This window comes from Camelus bactrianus, chromosome 15, assembly GCF_048773025.1.
Source record: "Camelus bactrianus isolate YW-2024 breed Bactrian camel chromosome 15, ASM4877302v1, whole genome shotgun sequence".
In the NCBI taxonomy this organism is placed as follows: domain Eukaryota; kingdom Metazoa; phylum Chordata; class Mammalia; order Artiodactyla; family Camelidae; genus Camelus; species Camelus bactrianus.
In genome coordinates this window covers 26334835-26362168 of record NC_133553.1, presented here as the reverse complement: position 1 = coordinate 26362168, position 27334 = coordinate 26334835, and the positions used below count along the sequence as shown (strand labels likewise).

The 27334-nt window shown below is 44.0% G+C and overlaps 1 protein-coding gene across 2 annotated transcripts; it reads left to right on the top strand.

Moving 5' to 3' along the window:
• The first annotated feature begins 4165 nt into the window (after positions 1-4165).
• Positions 4166-24456, top strand: TTC32 (tetratricopeptide repeat domain 32). 2 transcript variants are annotated; one of them, XR_012499250.1, is made up of 4 exons: positions 4902-5038; positions 13388-18961; positions 19048-19197; positions 23428-24456. XR_012499250.1 is itself a non-coding variant. In XM_045510928.2 (3 exons), exons 1-3 carry the CDS (start codon positions 4887-4889, stop codon positions 10122-10124), a joined length of 447 nt encoding a protein of 148 aa, XP_045366884.1. In that variant the 5' UTR covers positions 4166-4886; the 3' UTR covers positions 10125-12293. The 2 variants fall into 2 exon arrangements, 1 of the variants encoding a protein (XP_045366884.1); XM_045510928.2 differs by lacking the exons at positions 13388-18961; positions 19048-19197; positions 23428-24456 and adding exons at positions 9098-9264; positions 9997-12293 and having other exon boundaries at positions 4166-5038.
• The last annotated feature ends 2878 nt before the right edge of the window (positions 24457-27334 follow it).

The window sequence follows — 27334 nt, the reverse complement described above, 5'->3', positions numbered from 1 at the left end:
TGCCTAAGTAAAATGAGGCCAGAAGTCTTAGAAGTCTTGACTACATTCACGTGCCTTGTGGGAATTTACCTTGATTTAATGATAGCCTCCAAATACACTACCAGGCAAGCCATTCCAGAAGTCACGGAACAGAAAAGGTTACAAACCACATGAGATGCTCAAATCACATGCTTTATTGAATCAGCTTGAAATACACAGCGAAGAACAGGGAGAAAGTGATGGGATAGATTAACACTATTAGTGTAGGATGCCAGTCAGGTAGAAAGATTACGGTTCCTGATTCCTGAGTTATGTATTGTTCTTATGTCCTGGCTCCTACTCTGCCTTGTCAGCTTCCCCCTGAGTTGAGATTTGAGCCAGGGGCCCCAATCAAATGGAATGTGCTTGAGGCCAGTGAGGCACACTTGCTCTATAGAAGAGGCAGTTTCACCTGGTCACAACTGTAGGTGCCAGTGAGCCCGCTGAGCAGTCATGGATTCTGTTTTATTTCTTGGGCAGAGGACAGGCCAGAAGTGTCACCAATGGGCAACTGAATCAAGACCTCACACACATGGAGAACTTTGTATGTCTCATGTATATCTAGTGTGTCATGAATACTTAGTGCCTTGGTTGCCTTTTGTATTTTTAGTGCCTCATCAAATACTAGGCAGAGTCACATACATACACTCTATTTACTATGTCTAATGAATCTCATAAGTTACTAACTTATGTAAGTTTAACACAATGAATTTAATCTAATTGGTTTTCTCCTATGACAGAATAGAATATTCCCCCAAATCTAACGATGAGATCAGCCCTAGGGAATATATCTCCTGCTGAACTTAGTTCCTTCTTGCCACAAGACTGTTTTCACGAATTGAACTATTCTCTGCTTCATTGATAAAAGAGAAATTTTCAGGGATGTAGGCTTAAGGATTCCTGCAGGACTGCATGTTCAGTGTTGTGATTCTTGGTCCGTGGTCTAATGCCCGAATATCTCTTCCTTCCCTTTCCCTTTCTCATCCCAGGAATCAGCTGAGAACTCAAAGTTAGATTGCCATTCCTCTAGCCCGCACTGTGACTTGTTGGTTACACTCCCAGTTGCCTCAGTTCCACAGTCAGCTGTTGACTCCTCAAGTTTTTCCTGGCATATCTTTTGGGAACTTTCTTTTGGAGCCTTCTCATTTGCCACTAATTCTTTGATTCTTGAGCCCTAGAATTTTTCCTCCAACTAATTATTTCAGAAAGATCTCGAGTTGTTGCCATTACTTCTTGTTCAGTTTAATCCAGAAACAAAAATCTCTAAAAAACAACCTCTCATGCCTTGTAGACCTAATTATCACATATGTATATGTCTGTATGTATATATGCTTATACACATACATACACCCACATGCATATACACGTACATATACATACAGACATATCTTCTCTACTATTACAAAAGCTTAGGACTGTTTGAGATTTAGATCTGTGGACATTTTAGTGATCTGCCATAATGTCTTGGGGATGGGCTTTGTCCTGCTTGAAAATGGTGCTGGAGAAGGATCCACAGTATGAATTGACCCAGTTGATTTTATTCAACATGAATGAAATTTCAGGATGACAACACCCACAAACCCTCCCCTGATGAAAGGGGCAAACAGAAGCAAAATTGTCTATATATAACAAATACTTAGAGAGAATTTGGTTAGACAGAAAGAAACAGTATGTTCAAGATAGTACAATGAAGGTTGTTCTCTTCTTGTAATAAACATGGACTGACTCCCTTTAAGTAATGCTGAGTTGTTCTTTATCACAAAATTTGGCCTCAATTATGTCAAGTTTCAAGGCAGCATGCTAGGCCAAAGTATTGGGATGATGGGACTGACTGATAAAGCTATACAAATAAGCAGTGGGCTAACAAGCAGCATAGCATTGTTGACCTGCTGTCATGCACACATGCTAATTTTATTTTATATGAATATATGAGATCTTAGGTTTTACATGAAATCAAGTGAAAAAAAAAAAGACTTGAAGTAAAAAATTTCCTGTTTCCTTTATCTGTAACTTTTGATAACATGGTATTTGTTTTGTTTTGATTTAAATATTTGTGTAGGGGTTGGGTAGGAAGGTGTTGGGTTTCAGAATGGGTAAGGGAAGAGAGGGACAGGAGGTATAACAGATGTGCAGTATCACTTTTGCTACCAACAGGAAAACAACAACTTATAAAAAGCTAGTCAAATGTCTGATGACTGGAGGTTGCCGAGAATTACTCCTTAGAGGTTACATAGTTTCTCCTTCAGAAATGGAGGAAAAACTATTAACAGACTTTTAATGGAAGATCAAAAGTGCTTACTTAATTTGATGATATTATAGCTCCAAAATAGTGCTACTGTTTCTAAAGTGAAAATAGCAATATTGAGTTGCCCCCTACTGTCTATTCTTATTATTTTCTCAACTTTTTTTTTTTTTTTGAAGAAATTTAACACTTACTGTTTTGAGCATAAAAGTAATGTATGTTCATGGTAGAAAGTTTTAAAATGAATAGAGTATAGATGAGAAAAACAATCTTAGTAACATTTTTAAAAATATAAGACAATTTATATTTTGAATTTAGGAGAAAACTGAAGTGAAACTGAAGAAATTGTCATTCTGCAAGTTTTCTTCATAATAAGAGCTCTTTGTTTTTAAGAGATTTCTCTAAAATGAAAAGAAAAAGTAGACATTAAGAGGCTGAGAGTTACTGTTTTACTAAACTACTCATTTCTTATTTGGCATGGTTTAAATTTCTAGTTAGTAAAATTGAGAGGAATTTAGACAAAAATGAGATACATCTACACACCCACTATAAAAGCTAGAATTGAAACTGACAAATAAATGATAAAGATATGGAGCAATTGAGACCCTCGTACATTGCTGGTGGAAATGTAAAGTAGTACACTTGTTCTGGAAAATCTGACTTCTAGAAGTTCTCTGTATATTCTGGAAAAATATATGTATTAACGTGTGTGTGTGTACACATAATTTAAAGTTTTTTAAATTAATTACTTTTCCTGTCCCAGTCAACAACAGGGAAACGTTACAGCCATGAAGCTCAGGCAGGAGGCTGACCTGCAGGGGAAGGAGGAGCCTGCGGAGGAGTCTTACTTGATTTTGTTTGTGGGGCACAGGTTGTTGTGGCCATACTTCTTGAGGCAGATACAGCTTGGGGCTGTGGGCGAGCATGACACTTTAGGTAGATCATCTTGTAGCTGTATTTCTAGGTGAGCTGGCTGAGGGAAGGCTTGATGATGCCACCCCGCAGGCAAAGCACCAAGTGCAAGTGGACTGTGTGGAAAATGGGCCAGAGAGTTGGGGAGAGGCAGCCCCAGCACTTCAGTTGCAGGGCAGGGCCCTCCCCTTATCAGATATATGATTTGCAGGTATATTCTTTCATTCTGTGGGTTATTTACTCTGTTGATAGTCTTCTGATGCACAAAAGTTTTAATTTTCATAAAGTTGTCTATTTTTTTCTTATGTTGCCTGTCCCTTTGGTGTCATATCCAGGAAATCACCACCAAATCCAATGTCATGAAGCTTTTGATTTATGTTTTCTTCTAAGAATATTTTATTTTTAGCTCTTACATTTAGGTCTTTAATTAATTTTGAGCTAATTTTTAAAATATGGTATTTAGCCCCAACTTCATTCTTTTGCATGTAGATATAGTTTTCCCAGCACCATTTATCGAAAATACTGCCCTTATGCCAATACCACACTGTTTTGATTTCTGTAGCTTTAGTAAGTTTTGAATCAGGAAGTGTGAGTCCTCCAACTTTGTTCTTTTTCAAGATTACTTTGGCTATTTGGGATCCCTTGTAATTCCTACGACTTTTAGGAAGTTTTTTTTTTTGTTTTTTTTTTTTTGTTTTTTTTTTTTTAGGGAGAATTTTTATATTTCTGTAAAAACATCATTGAGATTTTGATAGGGATTTCACTGAATTTGTTGATTGCTTTAGCATAACATGGGGTGTCTGTGGCTTTAATTTCTTTCATCAGTGTTTTGTAGTTTTCATTATACAAGCCTTTCACCTCCTTGGTTAAGTTATTTCCTAAGTATTTTATTCTTTTTGATGCTATTTTAAGTGGAATTGTTTTTTAATCTCTATGGAGTGTTCATTTTACATAATTTTTACTTGAATTAAACATATTGTACTTAACAAATTACTGCATGGGTTTCCCTTTGGTATAAAGGGCCAGGGAAGTAAACTAACATTGTCACCCACAGACTATCAACACAAAATACTTTTCAGTTGATCCTTACACTATTCTAGAGGTTCGAAAAGGTTGAGAAGTTTGCAGTCTAGAATCTTGGAGTTTTGAAATAAGACTCAGGACCACAGGACAACTAAGCTCACGAGATTTAGACACAAAGTGTCTCAGTGTAACCTATAGCCTACTGAAGCCAGCCTCTAGGGAGTGGACGCAGGAATCGGAAAAGCGCTACGATAAATCCGGGGGGCATTTAGCCATTCATAAAGCAAACCAAGGTCTTTCCGCTTCCGGGAGTCAGCCGCCGCACCCCCGCCATTCGTGTAACAAAGGGCAAGCTCCTTGCAACATCTGCCCGCGGACCTGGTAACCAGTGTGGAAGTATCGATCTACTGCTTTTCTGGAAACGAGCCAGGCGAGACCAGCAGTAACGAGAACTCCATTTCACAAGGATCTGTCTGCCCAAGCTTTCCGGGAGCGCCCAAGTTCTCCGCCGGCACTGTCGCTGATCTCGCGAGTCGACGGGTCCTCAGAAAACACAAACTTCCCCCTTTGCTAGCGCCGAGGTTTTGCCGTCAAGTTAAATTCCGGAGTGCGGAAGTGGCTTTGTGGTCCCGCCTCTAATCGCTCAGAGATCAACCCCATTTCTACACGGAAAGCAAGGCCTCCGAACGCTATGGAGGGGCAGCAAGGACAAGAAAGCCACGCAACCCTAGCCATTGCCCAGGCTCACTTCGAGAAGGGAGAATACGCGGAGGCCGAGGAGCTGTACTCCGCTTACATTCACCAGTGCGCCTGTGCAGCCTCCGTGGGAGCGGCGCCCGGGAGGTAACTATCGCGAGAACTGGGGACAGCGGGGTCTGGGCAAGGTGGGAGGCAGGGCTTGTTCAGTCCGGTTTCTCGGCCGCATGACCTCACCGGCGGCAAGGACGTAGCGGCCAGATATTTGACTTTCCAGAAAGGCAGCGAAGGGGCGGTCCTGCGGTGTCAGGCCCCCGCGGCCCCCGCTGCCTTTCACTTCGAGTGTCCCTCTTCCACGTTACTGTGATCCAGAGCCTTAGAGCCGATAGGACTTTTCTTTGTCATTTTAAAAGGAGAGGTAGCCAGGACCTGGTGAGGGCCGGCGAGTGCTACCATAGCCACAGCCACAGCGTCACAGCAGGTGTTTTCTTTTTCACTTGTGAAAAGAACCTTAAATATATGGAAATAATAGAATGAACCTCCAGGTAACCATCCCTGGGCTTAAGCATCATCAGGGCATCGTAGTATTTATCCCATGGATGTTTCAGAATCCATTTTTAGATACTAAGGATTCTTAAAAAGACCTAAACACAATATCATTATCACATAATTCCTAATGTCAAATATCCAGTTTTGGAGTTTTCTTATTGAGCAATAATGGTGGTTTTGTTTGGTTTGTTTTTAGCAGTTGGTTCACGTCGGGATGCACATCAAGGCTCAATATATGTAAGGCCCTCCATTTTTTTTCCCCTTGCAGTTTATTTGGTGAGGCAACCGAGTCATGTGTCCTGAGAGTTTCCCATATTTTGATTTGTTGAATTCATCCCCCTGATTTTTAATATCTTCTACATTGCTTGTGCTTTGGTAGTTAAACCTTGAGGTTTGATCCAATTCAGATCCAGAATTAAGGTGAAAATACTATTAAAGGTGGTAATGTGTACTTCCATCAGAGAGTGTGTAATGTCTTTTCCTGGTGTTAGCAACCTCACCTGCTAATACCTGCTCTCCCAAAGCATCTTGGACTTATGCCCGAATGTGTACCATTTGTTGTACTCGAAGTTTTGACTTTGTTCTTGGTGGTGTTGAGTGGTCCAGGATGAGAAGATAAAGAACAGAAAACAGTTGAATGACCAGCTGTTTTTTGGTAACAGTTTTGAGTTGTTTACCTGCCTCCTCTCCTGTCAAGGACTTGCTTTTTCTTGGCAGGATGCCAGCTTGTTTTATTTGTATGAAACTTGAGATTCTTCTCCTGTTTGTTAAACTCAGTTGTAATTAAATCAGAAAAACTAAATGGCTTTCTCATTTCAGCAATATACCAGAATAATAGTTAATAGAAGTTTTGGAACAAGCAATAAGGTGATACCACCAACCCTCCAAACGTTAGGAAACATAGAAAATGCAGTTTTCTATCCTTGTTTCAAGCTCTGAGAATAGATTTATCTAGTAGGTTTTTAAAAATTTGTAAAATTTTTTATTGATGTATAGTTGCATGTACATTATTATATGTTACAGGTGTACAATATAGTGATTCACAATTTTTAAAGGTTATACTCCATTTATAGTTATTATAAAATATTGACTATCTTCCCCATGTTGTACAGTATATCCTTGTAGCTTATTTTATACCTAATACTTTGTACTTCTTTACCCTCTACCTCTGTACTCTCCCTCCCTCCTTCCCTCTCCCTACTGGTAACCACTAGTTTGTTTTTTATTTTTGTTGAGTCTGCCTCTTTTTTGTTAAATTTGCTAGTTTGTTGTAATTTTTAGACTTAACTAGCAAGTTTCAAAAAGTGTTTATCACCAACAGATCTATTGATGCCATCTAGTCTTTTTTTTTCCTTTTTTTTTGGGAGGGGGGAAGGGTGATCCCATCTAGTCTTGTTCCTTTGTACATCTCAGCCTAAAATCACAAATTTGTTGCTTGCCAAATATAATTCCTGCTCCTTAACAGCGTAGGAAAGAAAATCTGCTGTGGTTTAGTAGAAGGTTGCTCAGCATGGCTGTATGAACCTTCTAATTTTCTTACAGTTCTGAAATTCTTCTAGGAGCTCATGGATTTAAACTGAATTCTGTTATTTCAACTTTCTTCCTTACATATATCTTTTAGAGTTTAAGTTTATTTTTAAAATAATGGATCATTGAATTATTTTGAAACAGTGTCTGGAATATTTGCATGCCTGCTGCTCTGAATGGTCTATAACATTTTCTTTTAATATCCAAAATTGCAGTCTTAGCCATAAACCTAATTTCCAAATATTTTCTTCTTTGCTAAAATTAGCAAGTGCAAAAAAAAAATCTATGCTTGGATCAGTTAACTTGGTTACATTCCATGAAAATAAATATACCGTTGCAAAAATTTCAGAATTAAAAAATTACGCTTTAACTCTTAGCCCACATCTTTAAACTACGAAACAATTTCCATAAGGAGAGTAGGCTTTTAGAATTTGTTATAATGAGATCTAATTCTCAATCAAACATTCGATGATCCTCTGATAATAAGATATTTATAACAAAGTTTTGAAGCTTAGAAATTTAATGGCTAAAACCTTATTAGGTCCCGAGGCTGCATTTTTCTTTGTTAGATACTTTATTTTATTTTATTTATTTATTTATTTTTAACATTTTTTATTGATTTATAATCATTTTACAATGTTGTGTCAAATTCCAGTGTTCAGCACAATTTTTCAGTCATTCATGGACATATACACACTCATTGTCACATTTTTTACTCTGTGAGTTATCATAACATTTTGTGTATATTTCCCTGTGCTTTACAGTGTAATCTTGTTTATCTATTCTACAATTTTGAAATCCCAGTCTATCCCTTCCCACCCTCCACCCCCCTGCATTTTTCTTAAAGACACTTTACTGGGCAGCAGTTCAGCTAATATCATAGCAGAGATAGATGACGGAGTGTTTCCTCTTGATTTTTAGGTTTTAACGGTGGTGCTAGTGGCAACCAGAAGTGTCCATGTACCCCCTCTCCCAGTCCTAGTGCACAGAAAGAGAAATTCTCTGAAGTTGCAGTGGTTCCTCTCCATTGTTTGGAAAATTAGGTTTGAAGGAGACCCCCTAGGCTGTGAGTTCCCCTTCTGGCAGCAATAGTAACAAGTCTCTGTCTGAGAGCCCAAGGATCAAGATGTTAAGAGGAGTAACATTTAATAACACTGATGGCTGTCACAAATATTTTCTAAGAACTAGACTTCATGCTCTGGAGCATAACAAAGAATGACAGAGAAGCTTAGCCTGCATCTTCTCTGTTTGGTTCAAATTTGAGAATCCCTTTGGAAAAAAAAGAAAAGAAAACAGAACCATCTCTGACATGGAGCAGAGACCATTGATGTTCTTTGTGCAGATGATTTGTCCAGCAGGGGTTGGCTGGTGTGTGTGGGAGTGTGTGTGTGTGTGTGTGTCCGTGTCCTGTTGAGCTGGTGGCTGGTCAGAGCTGCCTGAGTATCTGACTCCTCCCAGGAAAGTTGCTCACCCAAAGCTCTGCAGCCCTCAGATGGAGAGCCGGTTCTACACACAGGACCCCCAGAGTGGACCGGAGCCTTAATACTCTACAGCAGGAAGCCAGTCTGGCCTTGGGGAGAATACTTGTTAAGGCTGGAGGGAGGGCACTCCCTGGGGATTGGCGTGTTGAGTTTTCACCTACAGTTAACCTCCGTTTCTTCACTGGTGGAAATGACTTCAAATCTCATTGTTTTCACTTAAAAATTTGAGAATAAAATTGACGATTCATCTTGAGACAGACTTGAACTGTGGGCTGGCTTTCCCTCCTTGCTCTGTTTAATTCTGATTTGTCTTCTTTGCCCCACTGGCATGTGCTTAGAAAATAAACGATCATTTTAATATTGCATTCAGCAAAACAAGTTGACAATGAACGAGGGCTTTGAACACATGATAAAATGAGTGTGCTTTTCAGATAAACGTTGTGGTGCTGTAACCCTGCAAAAGCAGATTGCGGAATTAAACAAAAATTGATTCCACTGCTTTATTTCTTTGCACCTTGTTTCTTCCGCTTGGTTTTTTAGTGTAGATCTGCATGTTATAGGCTATGAAGTTTGACAAGACCCCAAAGAGAATGAAAGTGGAAACGAGGAATGTGGTAACACGTTTTTAATGTGAACTTTTTGTTTAAAGCAAATGCCGCCCTGAGGATTTGGCTACTGCATATAACAACAGGGGGCAAATCAAGTACTTGAGGGTTGATTTTTATGAAGCCATGGATGACTACACATCTGCCATAGACGTCCAACCCAGTTTTGAAGTTCCCTATTACAACAGAGGGTTGATCTTATATAGGCTGGGTAAGAAACTTTTTCCCCCTTTTGTCCTTGACTATATTCTGTGAATTGAGAACTCTCAAATGTTGTAAAACTAAAGTAGTAATCACTGAGTGTGAAAGTTATGTGAAATTCAGGTTTAGAGCCTGGAACAAAGGAAGCGTACCTGAATGTTTTTAGTCATTGGATAGATGTTACAGACCACAGTGGAGCACTGGGGTGGGAATTGGCGCCGGAGTGAGAATGACCCCATTGCTTTGTGTCTGTGTATTCCCAGCTGCAACATGAGGGTAATGCCGATGATCCCCTGTGAAACTTTTCTGAGTTAAAATCTTCGAAGGCACAGGAGGCAATATAAAGCCAAGGGATTTTTAGATCCTCGGATTAAAGGGACAGTTGGGGCTGTTTCTCATTTAAAGTGTTAAAAAGAATATTGCTTTCCTGTTTCTTAATTTTACTGTAATTATATCAAATAGGTGATACAATTTTGTTGAAATTTTGTGATGACTTAAGGTATTTACCTGTTAAATCCCAGGATGTAAACCTATAACTAATTTTAATTCTGTAAGAGTATGCGAAATTACTTTGATCCACACATTCTTATATCTTTATTAAGAAGAAAAAATTCCTTTAGTAAGAGTGGTTGAAGGCCTGTGAATGTAAAAGCAGAAGTATGTGTACCCAAACTTTGCTGTGAATAATATATAGAAATACTCAGGTTTTTTTCTCTTTTCCATTTTTTGGGTTCTGGTACAGGATACTTTGATGATGCTTTGGAAGATTTCAAGAAAGTATTAGACTTAAATCCTGGATTTCAAGATGCTGTTTTGAGCTTAAAACAGACTATTCTAGACAAAGAAGAAAAGCAAAGAAGAAATTATTGAAAAATATTGAAAAAATTTTAACTTAATTGGAATAATAATTCATGATCCCTACACCTGGCATCTCATTGTCTGTAGTTTCACATTGGTGTTAAGCTATTTTGATTCATATTTAAGATAAAGACATTCCTGCATCAGCACTGAAAGTTAAATAATGTACGTAAGGTAGTTACTTTCAAGTTGAGTAACTATTGAGCAGGTATGCTTTTTATAAAGTGTAAACGAGTAATAACAATGTATAATTGTATATTATTACGGTAAAATATTTAAAGAAATGTGTGGTGTTCTCTTCAGTAAAACTATTTTTTTGCTATTTTTTATTCCCAACTTTTTATTTAAATATTTTTACCTCTACAGAAAATTGGAAGTATAATACAGTAAACACTTAAAAACACACTTAGATTCATCAGTTGTTAACATTGTATCATATTTGCTTTTTCTCTAAATTTGAATATATAACTTTTTGCTGAACTGTTTGGAAGTAAGTTGCAGATATCACAATACTTTACACCTAAATATTTCAGCCTGCATTTTCTAAGGATAGAGACAGCCTTCTTTATAGCCACACCATTATAATATCTAGTAAAATTAATAATTCTGTAATATCACCCATACCCCTCCCATATTCAAATTCCCCAATTGTTTCCAAAATGTGTAGATTTTTATTTCTGGATCTGGAGACAGTCAAGTTACATGGCATTTTGTTTTTATTTGTTTGGAGTGGGAGAGGTAATTAGGTTTACCTAGTTATTTATTTTTAGAGGTAGTACTGGGGATTGAACCCAGAACCCTGTGCATGCTCAGTATGCACTCTACCACTTGAGCTATACCATCCCTAGGCATTTTATTAAGTCTCTTGGAGTTCTTTTAATCTGCAGTAGTCCCCTGCCCATTTTCTCCCCATGGCATCCACTTTGAGAGCAAACCTATTTTGTATAGCTAAGCTAGAGAGATGTAACATTTGGTCTTAAAAATAAATATATGTCTTACTTGAGAGCAGTTAGAAATAATTCAACTTCCAGTTGCTTTTCTCTAGTAACCACTGATAGGGTAGGTTAAGGTTTAAATGTGGAACATAGTTTTCTGTCTCTGGATACTGACAATAACGACTGCTATCCTCAGCATTAACTGATTACTCACTGTAAGCCAAGCACCGTTCAAACGCTCTATAACATTTTGCAAGTGGGATGGGGCTGCTTAGTGAGGTTAGGAACTGACAAAAAGCACTTAGTAAATATAAGGCTTAAAAAAATCTGTTTTATTTGGGTGCTGCCAACGAATGATAAGGCTGTGATGAAGCTTTCAAGAACTGGGAAGAATTTGAAGGGAAAACAAGCCAGAGCCGGCTGTGTCTCATCTAGAATTTTTTTGTATGTATGTGTTTTTATTGTTGATGTTTGGCTTGATAAGATACAGATCCTGCATCTTGGGATCTCCCAAACTGGTGTATAATTGCGGTGGAAAAACTGTTCTGGGGTGGAAATTGCCCTCATCAGGAGAAAAGAGCGTGTTTGCCCAGTGTCTCCAGAGGAGAGCTCAGAGTAACCACTGTGGTCCCAGATGCATTCACCATGTTTTTGTTTTTGTCTCGAGTTTAAGTGACCTCATAAAGCAGAGGAAGTAATTGCCTCGTTTGTAGTTCATAACTAATATCTGGCAAAATGCATGGAGAATTTGGGCTGCAGGTGAATGAATATTAAAAGAAAGTCAAGTTTGAAAGGAAACTAAAAGTCTCTGTATTTCTGGAATGATTCACATTTTCCAGATGACTTATCTTTCTATGTGTTGGAAATGTCTTTAAAAGAATTTATAAAGCTGCATTAAAATGTAGAAAAATCCTTCTTAAGAAAACTTAAAAAAAAAAAAAATTAAAGCAAAGTCTGTAGACTTTGGGAGAGCTTAAGCCAATCTACCCAGAAAATCAAATCCTTAAAAAATGCTTCAATAACTTTATTTCCTCTTGGCTCATATTCTCTTTTCTTTACACTTGATTGGGATAAGATGTAATATGAAAAAAAAAAAAAAAACCTTGTTAAAAATGTTGATTTATGGGATTTTATTATTCAATATTTCTTCATTAGAAAAACAAAGACACTGAAGGGCAAGAACCAGCACTTACTGATTTGGAGCCCAGGTGCTTCTCAAGTTACTGGAAATAAATAAAGTATAATATGTTGTCCTCATTTTTCTTCAAAACTTTAGCCATTACACATTCAGATTCTAAACTTCTGGTTGGTTAATAATACCTTTGCTACGTGCCTTTTAAAAAAGACATTACTTGCTGTTTGCTAGTGTTCATATTTCCCACATTTCAGTATTTGTAGAACTCTTCTGCTAGAAGAGTGCCCAAACTATATTGCTTTCCAGTTTTTCTCTGTGCAAACAAGGCAAAAAATTGTGGTTTGTTACAAAGTTTGTCTTTTATAAAGTAAGGTAAGAGAGAATAAATGGATATAAATTACTTTTGAGCTTAGAAAATGACTTTGAGCTCTGAAGCATGGAGCTATTTGGTTTTTTTCTGAAATCTGGAACTGAGTCAGCATGTGGACCTTCTTTATGATCGCGAACTACGGTAGATGGCAAATGAGATTTCCAGGTCAGCTTTTAGTCCTTATCTGTTTGCCCTTTTCTAGGTTTTTCCTGGCTTTTCCATCTCTCACTGGCCTCTCGACCCTCCCAACGCTGTATATACATGGTCTCAGCCTTCTGCCGTTTTTCCAGTTTTAGTCTTTCTCGATGGGGATGATATAGCTTAACCTTGCCACCCGGCCCAAATCAGTTCAGCATTTACACTGCTACTCATCTCAGTATCTTCATCTCTGCCGAGTCTAGTCCCCCTTCAACATTTAACTCTAAGTTTCACATAATTAAATCTTGCTTAACAACTTTAATTTGTTCTTGAATGCCTCAGCTAAGTGAAAAGCCATGGAAATGAAAAAAAAAATTCTACCATTTTGAAGCCCATTTTAGCCGAGACCCAAATACTTTTCACAGATAGAAAAATATATCAATTGGGTGATAAGAACAAGTTTATAATAAGTAATAACTTGAAATTACAACAGTTACATATACTGTAACGACATTAATGCTTCCTTTCTCTCTTTTTTTTTCTTTCTGTGCCATAAGAAAACAGCTTCATTGGTATACAAAGTGTACAATTCAATGGTTTTAAAGTATATTCAGAGTTTCTGTACTAGTCTTAAAACCAGTTTTTTAAGCTTTGTGGGTCTCCTGCTCTTTTTGCACGCACACTGCACTTAATGAAGTTATAACAGAAAAACACACCCTGGCAAATTTAAGGCGAAATGTGAGCGTGTTTCAGAACACCTAACAGCACACGCACAGCACAGATGGAAGAGTCCTGAGAACTGCCGCCTCTTTGGTTCCATCCAAGTAAGTAGCATGATTCCAATTTGGCCAATGTGATCTTCTCTGACTAGAAACTTGTGTGGAGTAAACAGGAGGTACGTGTCTGCCCGCAGCTGTGAAGTGGAACTTTCACGTACAGCACGCTTATTAAATGTGTTTGAGTAAACAGATTGTTATCTTAAAAAAACTAATTATTGACAAACATATGGTAAATAATGTTCCAAGAGCCTGGTTAATGAAACTGCTGGGACATGAGCTAAGTGTGTAATTTTAACAGCTGCTAAAGAAATGCACGTTGTGGTGTTTCTTACATTCCTCAAAAATGTGACACTAAGTGATGGAAAAGGGATTCCAGTTAAACATGGTGTTTGGTGAGAGAGAAGGGAGACTGAGAGAGACTGAGGCTTGTAGAATTTCACCTCTAATGTTAAAGGGACTTCAAAAACACCATTTCATTCTTTAGGAAAGAAAGATGAAAAATATAATTAAAACCCCCTTTTTTTGAAAAACAAAGCAATTGATAAGATTAAAAACTGTAATTTTACTTGTTAAAATCACAAGAAGATAGAAGGACACATCCACATAGCAAAAAACATGATAAAAAGAAGAAACCTACAAGGAAGCCCCTAAAAGCAGCAGTTATGACCTATGAATATGCATTTAACAGCACGGATCAGAGCCCAGCAGGTCCTCCCAGCTCTGTGTGTCAGCAAACGTGCAGCACTGACGTGATGAAGGTCTTATTTTTCAGAGGAGGAAACAGGCTAAGAAATTCAGTAACATGCCCAAAGTTACATCCAAAATACATATAAACGTTCACAACTGCAATTAGTGTCAATTGATTTTTTTGTTGCTGGCATCAACTCAAAACAGAAAAATAGATTTTTTTTTGTGTGTCCTGATACAAAATTTAAATTGCTCATAAAATGTTTTAGTGCTCATCAAAGTAAGTACCAAAACAATATAAAAATATTTTTAGTTTTTATAATGGAACATTTATTATAATTCTGGAATTGCTTGTTGGTAATCTTCCTGCCTGATTGAAAACAGACACAAAAGATGGTGAAAAGCAGATTAATACTGAGAGCAAACTCCATTTGGAAAATTGAAAGCCACGGCTGCCAATATGTAAATTTGTATCTTATGTTAAGAAAAAGTGTCCAACATTTATAAAGAAGGCAAAAGGGGGATTGCATATCCTTTCAATCTTGTGCTGAGCACAGCCTGACAGACCCACCCACGACTTTCAGTTCTTCAGGACTGCATCTTTCTTTGATTTCCTAATTACTCTCTTTGTGGGGGGAAGGAAGGGTTAGCATTTTTTTCTTTATTTAAAAAAAATTTTATTTCTTACTGAAATGTAGTTGATTTACAATGTTAGTTTCAGGTGTACAGCAAAGCATTTCAGTTACATATATACACATACATATATGTATTTTCCAGATTTTTTTCCATTATATGTTATTATAAGAAATTGAATATAATTCCCTGTGCTATATGGTAGTTCTTTGTTGTTTATGTATTTTGTATATAGTAATGTGTATCTTTTAATCCCAAACTGCTAATTTATCCCTCCCCCACCTTTTCCCTTTTGGTAACTATAGTTTGTTTTTTATGTTCATGAGTCTTTTTTTGGTTTGTAAATAAAATCTGTATCATTTTTTTTTTTTTAGATTCCACATGTAAGTGATATCATATGATATTTGTCTTTAGGGCCCAGACTCTGTGAAATTGAAGATTTCTTGAATTTCACGTTAACTTGCAGATTTTTCTCCAGGGAAGATGCAGATGATTGTGGTAGAAACGATAACCCCAAAGGTTCTGGTTTTATTGCCCTGGAGGACATTAACCAGTTTTGGTTTTAACCTAGTGACTTTAGTCCCAAACTCCTTCCTCCTTGACCACAACTACTCAGTTCCTCAAAGGCTCTCTTCCCATCCTGGTGGTTCTTGAGTTAAACACACACTTGTGCCGGGAGGGTTTGAAAGCACACAGTGGCAGTGGGACATCAGTCCGTGAGAAGCAGAGTTCTCACAAAAGCTCCCGTTGAGGAGCTTTGTACCTGCTGCTTCCTCTGTCACCCCAAGGCTGAGCCCTCCTGTCCTTCAGGCCTTTGCTGGTCTGTTACCTCCTTGTGGCTCTTCTCTGACCATCTCGTTTAAAATGCAAATCCAAATCTGACTCCTCCTCTCCCTGATTTCCTCTCTCCATCCATATCACATTTTAATTTTGTCTGCCTGTCTTCTCCTCCCGGGGAGGTAAGCTGTCCCACGGCGGAGGTTTCTGCCTCTCTTGTTTCCTCCTGTATCGTTAGCATCTAGAACAGTGTCTGGCAGACAGAAGGGCCTCGACTCTGTCCAATGGGTACATGAATTAGTTACCATAATCTGCTAATTAACTTGCTGTGTGGATCTTGCAGATTCAGTCCTGGCTGTTAGTTGTGAGGCGGACAATTGTTTGTCCCCTTGTTTCTCTGCTGATTTTGAGGAAGGGCCTGAATTATAGTTGTTTTCATTTTATTGACAATAGGTCACAGTTCTAGTTTAATTTAGAGGAAGAAAGCTGTCTAAAAGACAAGCTCAGATTCCACAAGGACTTCATGTTTTAATATGACTTTGTAACAGGTGCCTGTCATGGGGTCATGTGTTGAATTGTGTACCTCCCCGCCAAAGATATGCTGAAGTCTTAAGCACCAGTAGCTTAGAACGTGACCCTATTTGGGGTTATAAAGACATAATTAGCTCAGGCGAGGTTATGCTGGAGTGGGGTGGGCCCTTAAGCCAATATGACTGGTGTCCTTATAAGAAGAGAATTTGGATACAGATGCAGAGGAGGAAGCCATGTGACGATGGAGGCAGAGATGGAGTGATGCTGCCATTAGCCTGGGGCTCCTGGAACTGAAAGAGGCAAGGAAGGAGCCCCTGGCAGGAGCAGAGCCCTGCTGACATCTTGATTTCAGACTTCTAGTGTCCGGAGCTGTGAGAGATTAGCTTCTTTTCTTAGAAGCCACCCGGTTTGTGGTACTTTTATGGCAGCCCCGGGAAACTAGGTACCCAGGAAATGTTAGTTCAGTTTCCGAATGACAAGCCTTTTACACAGACGCCTTCGTGTTCTGGCACCCACAAAATGCAGCTCTGTGGGAAAAGGGGTGAACATTTTGTGAGGACAAGCCTATAGACAAAAGATTTCCAGAGGAGGGGAGGAAAGAGAGGGCTCTACTTTCCTTCTTTGTTCACGACCCTGACTGAACTAGGAGAAGGGCAGTGACTAAGCTCCCTGCAAAACATGCCCTGGCCTCCTGCTGAGAAGTTCATTGCCTCCCCATGTGCCTTTGAGATACTCGGCTCTTGGAGGACAGAGGCTCCTCTGGCTTGAGAATGGAAAAGAAAAGTGGGAGGCCCTTCAGGCTGCCAAACAACAAGCCAGGTGAGACGCCATCCAAGTTGGCTGAGCCAGCAGGATTGGGAGCTGTCGGTGGGTCCAGCAGAACGATAATCATTTCCATTATGAACAGCAGCTGCCCGTAGACTTAATGGAATAGGAGCAGCCTCTTGGATCGGAGGGTGGGGTGAAGGGTGAATGGAATGGGGCGCCTGCATATGGAACCCCAAGCCTCCGTCTCACTGGTGCCAGCGCGTGACAATGGCCAGGGGCCACTGCTCTTCCCTGTTATTCTCACTCCCACCTCCCTGCCTCTGCTCTCCTGTTCTCTCCCCAGTGTTCTCTCCCAGAATACGCTCTTTCCTTCGTTGATTTAAACCCTACCATTCATCAAGTCTCAACAACTACCATTAACCCTTCCCTGCCAAGATCAGCCCAAACTCATCTTGTTCTCCATTTTCCATTATGATCTAGACAGAGCACCTTTGCCACTGAATATGGTCCACTGGCCAGTAGCACTGGCATCACCTGGGAGCTCATTAGATGTGCAGACCCTAAGTTCTAAGCCAGACCTACTGAATCAGAATTTACATTTTCATGAGCTCCCCTTGTGCTTCATCTGCACACAAAGGTGTGGGAAGCACGGGTCCGTATGAAGCATGGGTCCGTATTGCTGGTTCTTGGAGTGTGGTTTCTAGAGCACCAGCACCAGCATCACCTAGGAACTTGTCAGAATGCAACCTGTGAGCCCCACACCAGACCTACTGAACTGAGTCCCTGGGGGTGGGGTGGGGGACCCTGCCTTCTCCCGGAGACTCTGAAGCACACTCAGATTTGAGAACCACTTGTCTACGTCACTCCGTCCATCATCTAATGATGCTCTTTCATTTCCTGGCTGTTTGTCTTTCCCTTCAAGTTGGGGACGCTGAGACCAGGAACAGTGTTTGTGTGTGTCTGTGCGGCTGAGGTCTCTGCATGGGGGGATGACTGATGTCCAGAGTAACTGTCCAGTGTTCAAGCACGTGGGGGCTGGAGAGAAGGGAGAGGATGAAAGGGAGGGTCCTGGGAGATTTCCCTTTGTTCTCTGAGTCTCTCAGGGGTTTAAGGTTTCTTGGGGTAGAGGGGAAGGTGTTATGCTTCTTCTCTCAAATCAGAGACCACATGGGTAGGTACCATGTAGTTTTCATAATGGGTTAATATCGCGTCAGGGCCTTACCTGATCCAGAACTCGGTCTCCAACCGTTTTACGTGGCTTTTCCTCTGTGGAAAAAGCCATTATTGCCATTGAGCAAAGAAAGCAGTGCTGGCTCATTGTTCCTTTTCCTGGATCAACAAGTCCTTCATCCGGGCAAGTGGCAGTGCCTAGCTCTCTGGCTTACCAGCGAGAGGGATTCTCAGACATGACTAGCATATAGCCTCCTCCTCATGAGCTCTCATGAAACACTGCTGTGTTCCTTCACCATCCACTAACTCCGCGGCCAGCAGTCTTGGGCTGGGGAGCAGAATGTCCCAGAATGTTGCCTTAAGTGCTCTTCCTCCTCAGGCTGGCTGCTAGCTTTCAAATTTCTAGACATAATTCCTTTTGAATTGCTTAATGGGCATATAATTTTAATCAGAGTCATATGACACTTGAGCTGGAAGAAATCATCTACTCTTCTATTTTTATTTATTTATTAGGCTTTCAACAAAAAACAAAACTGAGGAGTTACAGAGATTATCTGTATACTGTCGACCCTCACACATGCATAGCCTGCCCGTTATCAGTATCGCTGCCCAGAATGGTCCTTTTTTTTTTTTTAACCAAGGATGATATATCATAATCATCCAAAGTCCAGAGTTTATCTTAGGGTTCACTCTTGGTTGTGTACCTCCAGTGGGTTTGGACAAATGTGTGGTGACATGTATCCACCATTATAATATGATACAGAATATTTTCACTGCCCTAAAAATTCCTTTGTGCTCTGCCTATTCATTTATTGTAGACAAACGGGAGAAGGTTCTGGAGTAAATGTCATGCAGCTGGTAAACCAGAGAACTAGGACTGGATCAGCCCTTCCGAACCTTCCGTTTAAGAATAAGAGTGACCTCCGGTTAGTGACTCACCTCAGTTTATACTTATTTGCATGAATCCTGACCCCAAACCCAGACCTGCTTCAAGATCCAATTCTTTGCCCAGGACTGTTTTCCAGAACGGGAGCCCCACAGGCCCAGTCCTGGGATGAACTGTGCGAAGGCCTGGAAACCAGAGAACAGAGAACAGAGAAGCGTTATGTATAAAGGCACCCAAGTCACACCCTAGAGGCAGAGAGGATGCCCCAAGGCGCAGGTAAGTTGTGTGGCTGTAGCTGAGGGGCTGCAGGGAAGGCACTGGCACAAAGAACTCTGGGAGAGGAGAGAAGGGGCTGGTAGATGCAACAGTGTTTCCACCCCCTTTGGTGCTGTTATAATTTGACTTGCAAGTATGGGAAGAAGCAGCTTAATTCCCACAAATCTGAAGCAACCTGCTGGGAGGAGGGGCAGGGACTAGGGACTGGTTAGAGAACCTTCTCCTTAGGCAAATGCCTGCTGTTCTCCCTGAATTCTCATGATATCTCTTCAAGCCTCATGATAGCCCATCAAAATTGGCATTTATTTCTATTTCACCAAAAGGGATGAGTCCTGACTTAAATTAGGCTGGAGTCAAAGCTCCTAGAGAGTCCAGGTCTTTCCTTGCCCTCACACCTGAGCTCCCTATAGGGTGACCAGCTTGCCCTGGTTTGCCCAGGACTTTCTTGGCTTTGAGACCAGAAGTCTAGCATCCCAGGAAACCCCTCAGTCTGGGGTAAACCTGGCTCTCCCTCTTTTTGCTCCCTAGACCACAGGCATCTTGACAGGAGCCACTCTGGCCCCACAGGGCCTGAGTCAGGCCGGTCTTGCTCAGCTGATGGGCCCCTGGCACCAGGGCAGCAGGCTGGCTCCTGCTTCTGGACTGGAGGGTCCACAGCCCCAGCCTGCTGCTGCTCCACCAGCTCCTGTCCTGCTGCGTTGTACTGTGGAGCACTGGCCAACAGGAGGCGCTGTCTGCCTGGCTGTACATCAGCTCAGACAGAGGTGGACAAACAACAGGAAGACAAATGGCTCAGCCATTGGGGAAGCCAATCCCTGCTGTTTTCACCTTGGGACAAATGTAGGTGTGAGGATCAAAAACTCATTCAGAATCAACTTCAGTCAAAAGGGACTTTATTTTAGGGATACAAGTTCATAGGATGCAAGAATGAGCCTGAGGCGCAGGCTTGGGGAGGGGGAGAGTGTGGGAGCCGCCTCTCCCTGCTGGCTCTCCCCAGCTCAGACTTGCTGGAGTCTTGAGGGGCCCAGCAAACAGCACTGGGGTTTGGACCAACTGGCAGTGCAGACAGGCCCGTTTGGAGGGAATGCTGGGCTTCTTTGGGAGAAGAACTGGGTTGGAGGATGTCACTTACAGAGAGCGGAACACTTTTCCAACAGTGATGACTTAGAATGAGAGCAGTTTATCTATTCCCCGCTGCACTGCCACGTGATGGGGAGGATAGGGGTTGCTGCTGCTGCCCCCTCTCCCCCCGGAATACTTATGGCCAGGAGGAAAGAAGAGAAACAGAGACTCGGGAACTTAGGCTCCTCCCAGGAGAGGAAGGAAAGGGAGGAGCTTGGTTCCTCATCCACTAATCTGGGGAGTCACTCTACCTGAGGTCAGGGAGGGAGAGAGGGAGGGATGGGTGAGGGAGGAGAGCCGTTGGGTGTCACTGCCCACACGGAAGGGGCACCAGCAGTGGGGGGGATAAGCTTTTCCTCTCCCTCCCAATAGTCCGACTGGAATAGCCCTGTCTCATAGCCACCGTGGGCACCACGGGCACGTTACCCCCACTGCTCTTCAAGCTTAGAGCCCCTTCCCATCAAGAAGGCTCTGGATTGCTGCTTCCTTCCTGAAGCCTTTCTCACTCTCCTCAGGGCTGTCATCCCTTCTCTGAACACTTAGGCCCGTCAGTTTATACCCACTACTTAGGGCCTTTTGCTTTTCAAAGCAGTTCAAGTTTTAGTCAGTGCTTTCATGCAAAACCTGGAGGCTTAGGGCCCTTTAAGGGTCTCCTTGATGTCAGCCAATCCTTGCACTTAAACTCTGTTCTTCCTTTTCTTTGGTGCTCTTGGTGTTTCTAAAAGCCTGATAATGAACTGGGGGCCTCAGTGGGGAGAAGCCAGCAACTTGAAGCCTTTGTGGTCCAGCTGGGGTCCGGCCCCCGCAGGGACTCTGCGGCCAGGGCTCTTTACCACCAAGGCCAAGAGCGACACTCCACTCGGCCCTCCTCAGCCCTTACGGCTAACCAACCCATGATGTTCAGCTAGGTTAACAGGAGGGACCACCCATTTTTATAGTGAGAAACATTGCTCTTCTGAGACCATTACGTGGGCCAGGAAGGAGAGAACAGGCTGAGTTGAGAGCCCTGTCCATTACAGCACAATCTGGAAAGGAGACAAGCTCTGTAGTTGGGCCCCAAGGAGACATTCTTACCGCCCTCCTCAGAGACTGTTGCGGGACTGGCCAAGGCCGGGCCCACGACCAGAGGCCTGCATCTAAGGCCGTTAGATCACACGTGGAGGAAGACAGAGTTGCGCCAAAGATTTTCTCCAAGGTCAGACTGCGCTCTGTGAACTCCCACAGCTGAGTTCATGTTGGTCCCTGGGGGTGAAGATGGTCAAGTCGTCATCACTGGAAAACATTACGTGGGGAAGTGGGCAGCTGGGCTTCGCGGGTTCTGCCACGGAGGCCGCGACTGCTCCTAACAGGTTAGGCAGACACGTGAGAAAGTGGCGACAAAACAACCGGAGCTGTTGAAAAGTGCTTCCGGAGAACGTCGTTTCTAGCAGCTTTCTCCTCCCCTAAAGGACTTTGGACTTTAGTGACAACTGCTCTTGTCCCTAACATTTCTTCTTTGCTGACAGGAAACCAGACAATAGGGCTGAGGTCATTCATCTCATGTTGTAAAACAAATTCTAAGGCAACAAGCTTGGAGGGCCTCCGAAGTAGAGCGCTGAGCATTCTCCCTTGTTGAAGGAAGGGGCTGATACCTGAAGATCCCTGAACGGGAACCCTACTGACAGGACACTGGGGCTGATGTGTGCTTAGTTAAAGCTGTTTATTACATGTGGATCCGCTATGGATCCATAGAATGACTTACAGGTCATCCTGGGTAATGCCAGCACAATGGCCACCGTTGTGACAAGAAAGCAGCTGGCCAGGACTATGGCCAGGACCTTTGGGTGCTGCCCTCTGAGGAAGAAGGCAGGCTCTTAGGGTTAGCAGGTGACATGAGTTCTGAAGTTCCCTCTCAGATCTTGACTTTCTGGCTAACAGGCACATAGTCCCCAGAGGCACTGAACCCAGGCCATATGGTTAAAGCAGACTTTCCTGGCCCGAGTTCAAGGCGCATGTGGGGCTGAGCTGTCACTGAGGCAGGAAGACTAAGCTCTCTCGGCTCATGTGGACTTTCTTCCAGGACCTCCTTCTTCTACAAGGATAACCAGACTTGTTAAATGTCTCATAAAATGCTTGGCAATTAGCATAGCCAGACACTAGACAAGCTTGGTGGGTGAGAGCCAGGGGGTTTTGGCCAGAGTCCTTAGAACTCACCCAGATCTGCATGCAAGCCCTCTTCAAGGGAGAGTTCCTTGGGCTGAGAGAACAAAATGGGCCCAGCTGAGAGGTTGCCGTGGGATGCACAGTGCTGTTCAGAGAGCTCTGCAGAAAGGTGAGTTCACGGGTTGGTCAGGGCTTCAGGCAGCTCTCAGAAGGTTAGGCTCCTTTGGAGCAATGGAGGGGAAAGTTGAAGATGTTCATGGGCAGCACTTCTCAGTGTCATCACTAGACAGCACAGTAGGAGGCATCTCATCTCGTCTTCTCTCCTCCAAAGGGCACTGGCCTGGACAGGGCCTTCTAGGGTCCTAGTGTAGGTGCACAGGGGTCAGGCAGTGTAGACACATGAGAACAGAAGTGGAGGACAGTGGAGACTCCCTAATAGGAAGTCTATGAATTAGATACTTTACTACCACTTTGAAAGTCTTCAATGACCTGAAGGAGGTTCAGGTCCTCATTCTGCAGGAGAAAGTAGGAAATGGGAAATGACTGGTGCAGGTCACACAGCTAATAGCTGGCTAAGCAGAGGATCAGGCAGAGGTCCAGCTGATGCCAGGCTGCCTCCGACCACACTTAATCTGAGTTACTAGTTACCACTGGTGGGACTTGCCCTCTGGACGCCGATGCCAAGTCACCAAGCAGTATGTGTGAGCCCAGTCTCTTCAAAGAAACTGATGAGGTCCTCAGGGCCTGGGACTCCCAGGGGCTTTGCTCATTGTCCATCAACCATCCCTGTAACCGGGAGCCTAGATCCCTGTTTGGCCCTTTCTGGTTCACTGAGAGGTCACCTCTTCGGGGGCAGAGGCCACATGTTTCCCCACCAGCCTCTTGACCAGTGGCGGCTACAGGACTCCTTCGCTCTGGGAAATAGGGTAAAAGTCTCCCTCCAACAGGTTAGTTTCTTTTCTGCAGCTGCCAGAGGGATGTGGAGACAAGCAAGCTGTGAGGCACTCCGGAGAAACCTCGCGTCACCAGCATCTGCCTTCACCCATCCTGGCCCACTGTTACCCACAAGGAAGCCTGCACGGCGGTGGAGGGAACTGCTGGGAAGTCAGGGGAAGATCCCGACTGAGAAACGGCACAGAAGGCTGGTAGCTCAGGTGACATGACGGTCCCCTGGGAGACTGGGTCCCTGACTTTAGGGGTCTTGCTCTGGCACATGAGGTGTCCTTATAGAATCTTGGGCCAGTACCTCTGGTTGGATTGGGGTTCTGGTTCTGCCCTCTTAGTGTCTAGCTGAGGTCCTTGCCATCTGCAGTGATGTTCCACTGTGGGCTGCCATCAAATTCTGGTGACACTGCCATCCAGCGCTTGTCCGGGAGGAATTCTGCTGTGGCGCCTGCAGCGCTTATCAGCTCCCACCTGAAGAACACCGCCCCCGACGGCTGACTCAGCGGCCATTTCCCCACTGCAGAGCTCAGTGAGGGGCTCATTTCGGGGAGGGAAGCAGCTGATGTTCTCATGGGGGGTTTTCTTCTCTGCCCTCCTTCCCCCAGAAACCCCCCAGAATACCCTTACCTTTCGGTCCCCTTGTCTGCATCTCGGGGCTCTTCCTGGAAGCCCCCCTAGGCCCAGCTGAGTGAGGGTGCTACTCAAGGAAAGTTCTCCCTCAGTCCCCCAACTACTCACCGCCCTCTAACCTGGGCCTGTGACACCTCCGAGCCATCTCCTGGTGGCAGAACAGCTTTCTTGCTTGGCCCGTCCCCAGGCCTGCCCACTGTGGGTGGTGTTTCTTCACCTGAGTGGTTGCAGCAAAGCTTTAACCTCGGACAAGAGTGGACAAAATCAGAATTTACTCATTTTCACATACATTTTAGGAGTTGAATGCCAAGCCTGAATACCACCAGCGGCAAAGATCGTGGGCCCTGCCTTCAAGGAAATCCATTTAGAGGGGAAAATAAGGATACGTAATAAAGGACAAATTACCAGTCCAAGCTCGAATGTGGTTACGACTCTGATTACAAGAGTTTAAAGGAAGGAGGGTTGGGGGAGAGGGAAGGAGGAAGCAGAAAGGCTTGTGGGGGAGGTAGTAATTGAAATGGGCTCTGAAGCCTGAGAAGTCACACAGGAAGAGACGGGATCACTTCCATGAAGAAGATATGGAGGTGATATGGGGTGAGCTGGAGCCATGACCATCTCATTTGTCTTCCACAGAGGAATAGAGAAACTGGCAAGTCTGGAAAGGGATTCCACCGAGTGTCCACAGATGCTCAAGGCCTTTGACACTTGGGTCAGAAGCAGATGCAATGGCTTTAGAGTAGAGCCAGCAGGAGGCCTAAGGCAGGGCTGGAGGGTGGAATGAGGCAGTGCAGAGAGCAGGACACAAGGGTTGAACAGGACACAAGGCTGTTGGAGGCCAAGGAACCCCCTGGAAGCACCCAGCAGGAGACCCCGTGGGTGCAGACAGAAGCCTGTCCACCCACTAATGAAGTCACACCCTCCATGTGTGAGAAGGTTTCTAGACTCTTTAATGTGTCCATCTTCTTCAGAGTCACCTCAAAGGGGGCTCGTATTCTCTGGAGGGAAAGATCCCGTCCCTGTCTACTCTCCAAGCTGGGTTCAGCTTCCTCACCAGAAGCTCAGGCCTGGCAGTCCTCACCACAAAAGGCAAATGTAGCAACTGACGCCTGATGGGCCCGGGCTGCTAAGAGTTTCCTGCTTGCCTGCGGGCCCGGGATCTGGAAGCCATTTGTTCCCAGGTCTAAGGGTTAGCAGGCCAGGCACCAAAATGCAGGCCATTCCTCATGAACTCTGCTGCTGGCTCGCCTTGGAGACCCGGGACCTTCTCTCCATGAGAGCACCAGGAGAGAGATGGCTCAAGCCTGTGTCCTGCTGCTGAGAAGCAGCCTTCAGATTGTGGCCACTTCTTGGGTCCGATATGACAACACACTCCTTTGTGACTGGTGGCCCCTGAGCAGCGCCTGCCCAACTCCTCCTCACCCTTCTCAGCCCCCAACTTGACCACTCTCAGGACCCACCTCATAGAGCACCCCTGGGGAAAAGAGTTTTGCGGCCAGTAGCAGACGGGGCGGCTTACCTGTGTGGAAGATTCCACCAAGGGGTCCTGGCCCAGGGCTCAGGCACTGGTGTCCCATGTAGAGCTCCCAACTAGAAAACAAGCCAGTCACTGGCATGGCTGAGAACAGCTCAGCAGGCCTCACCACCCTGGATGGAGCGGAGGAGAAGCCCGGCAGAAGAGGCCTGTGTGGGGGAGCTCGTGCTGGGAGCCTAAGTGGGAGGCTCCCAAGTGGGGGGAAACTGAAAAAGGCAGGGGGCCTCCCAGGTGGGCAAGGTAAGGTAGTGCCACTCCTGTCTCCAGGATCTCAATGGACCACAGGGGAGGGGGAAGGCTGTGATGTGGTTCACAGCTGGGTTTTGAACCTGTCTTCTGAAGTCAGCCATCTATATACTGTATAGGAAAGAGGTGGGCAGATTAAACCAGGCTGGTCAAGGATTACTGGGTAATGCTGGGTCCTACCTCTAGGAGGGCCCCCAGCCAGCGCTCCCACATCCACTGCCCAGGGGCCTGGCTTTCAGATACCATGGGCAGGTTGCTTTTCAAGGATACCTGGCACCTGTTGTAGGTACACACAAGGGGGAGCGAGGCTCAGAGAGGTTCCCCTGGCTCTGCATCTCCTGGGGCCTCCTCGCCCCCAGTCAGGTGTCACCTCCACTGCAGGGGCTATGTGGTTTACACACATTCCCAGGACTTGGCCCAGCCAATACCCACATCCATTATGTCTTCCGGAGCAGGGAATCTGCCCAAGGTGACGGATCCCTCATAGGAAATGCCTTTCTTGTTGGGAGCAAGATTCTCCTGAGGCATCTGAAGGGCTGAGGTCCTGGCTGGGGCAGGGGCTTTGAAACCACCTTTGTGCCCCACGGAACAGCAGGGTGCCACCTGGCGGTAGCAACTATGTACAGCGTACCAACCTCCAGGCCTGTGTTCCTGGTGATCCTGGAAAATACTTGATTTTCTTCCCTCTAACCTCATCAAATCTTGCTTACAGAAAGGGATATAGTTCGTGGCTGATTAGGCTTAAATACTAAGAGACTGTTCCATGTAAATACTGAGTTTGGCTCACATTCACGGGGTGAGGAATGAATGAAAGAGGAACAGAATGTGGAGTAGCTGTCCATGGTCTCTCCACTGGGCTCATGAGCTGGGACACCTCGATGTTCACACTGAGGCGAAACCACTTATCAGCCAATAAGAAGAGCAAGAAAGTTCTCAAGTCCCAGGGAAGACTTGGAAAGAGCTTATCAGAGAGGCCTGGCCAAGTCCTGCATGACTTGGTGGGACTGAGGTCCAACCTCGTCAGTAGACAGACAGGTGGAGGTGTGTGGGGATGAGCAGTCGGACAGAACAGAGCAGGCAGAAGCATAGAGGAGGCTCAGGATTTAGAGCTCTGATGTCTCATCTCACCTGTTCTGTTCAAGAGCTCAGGTCAGCTCCCTGTATCCTCAAAACCCCAAACCCCGCATGCAGGTTGTGCAGGGGCTCCAAGCTGGTCGCCCACCAACTTGCACTGTAGCTAGGACAACAGCTTCGTTATGCCCCCCAGGGTCCCTACCTGATGGCTCCCACCTGGAACAGCCTCAGTCCACCCCAAGCCTCACCTGCGCAAAGTCTGGCCTCCCACCAATCGTCCAGCAGAAGCGGTGCAGGAGGATGAACCAGGAGTGAGGCAAATTGTTCTAGCTCTGGTCTTGTTTCCTTAGCCGTGTAAGCTGCAGCCATAGTAAGTGGGACTTGGCTTTTCTGTTCACTCTGCAAAGTTGCTCTATGCATTAAGGCTTTGCAGGTCAACCCTGGCAG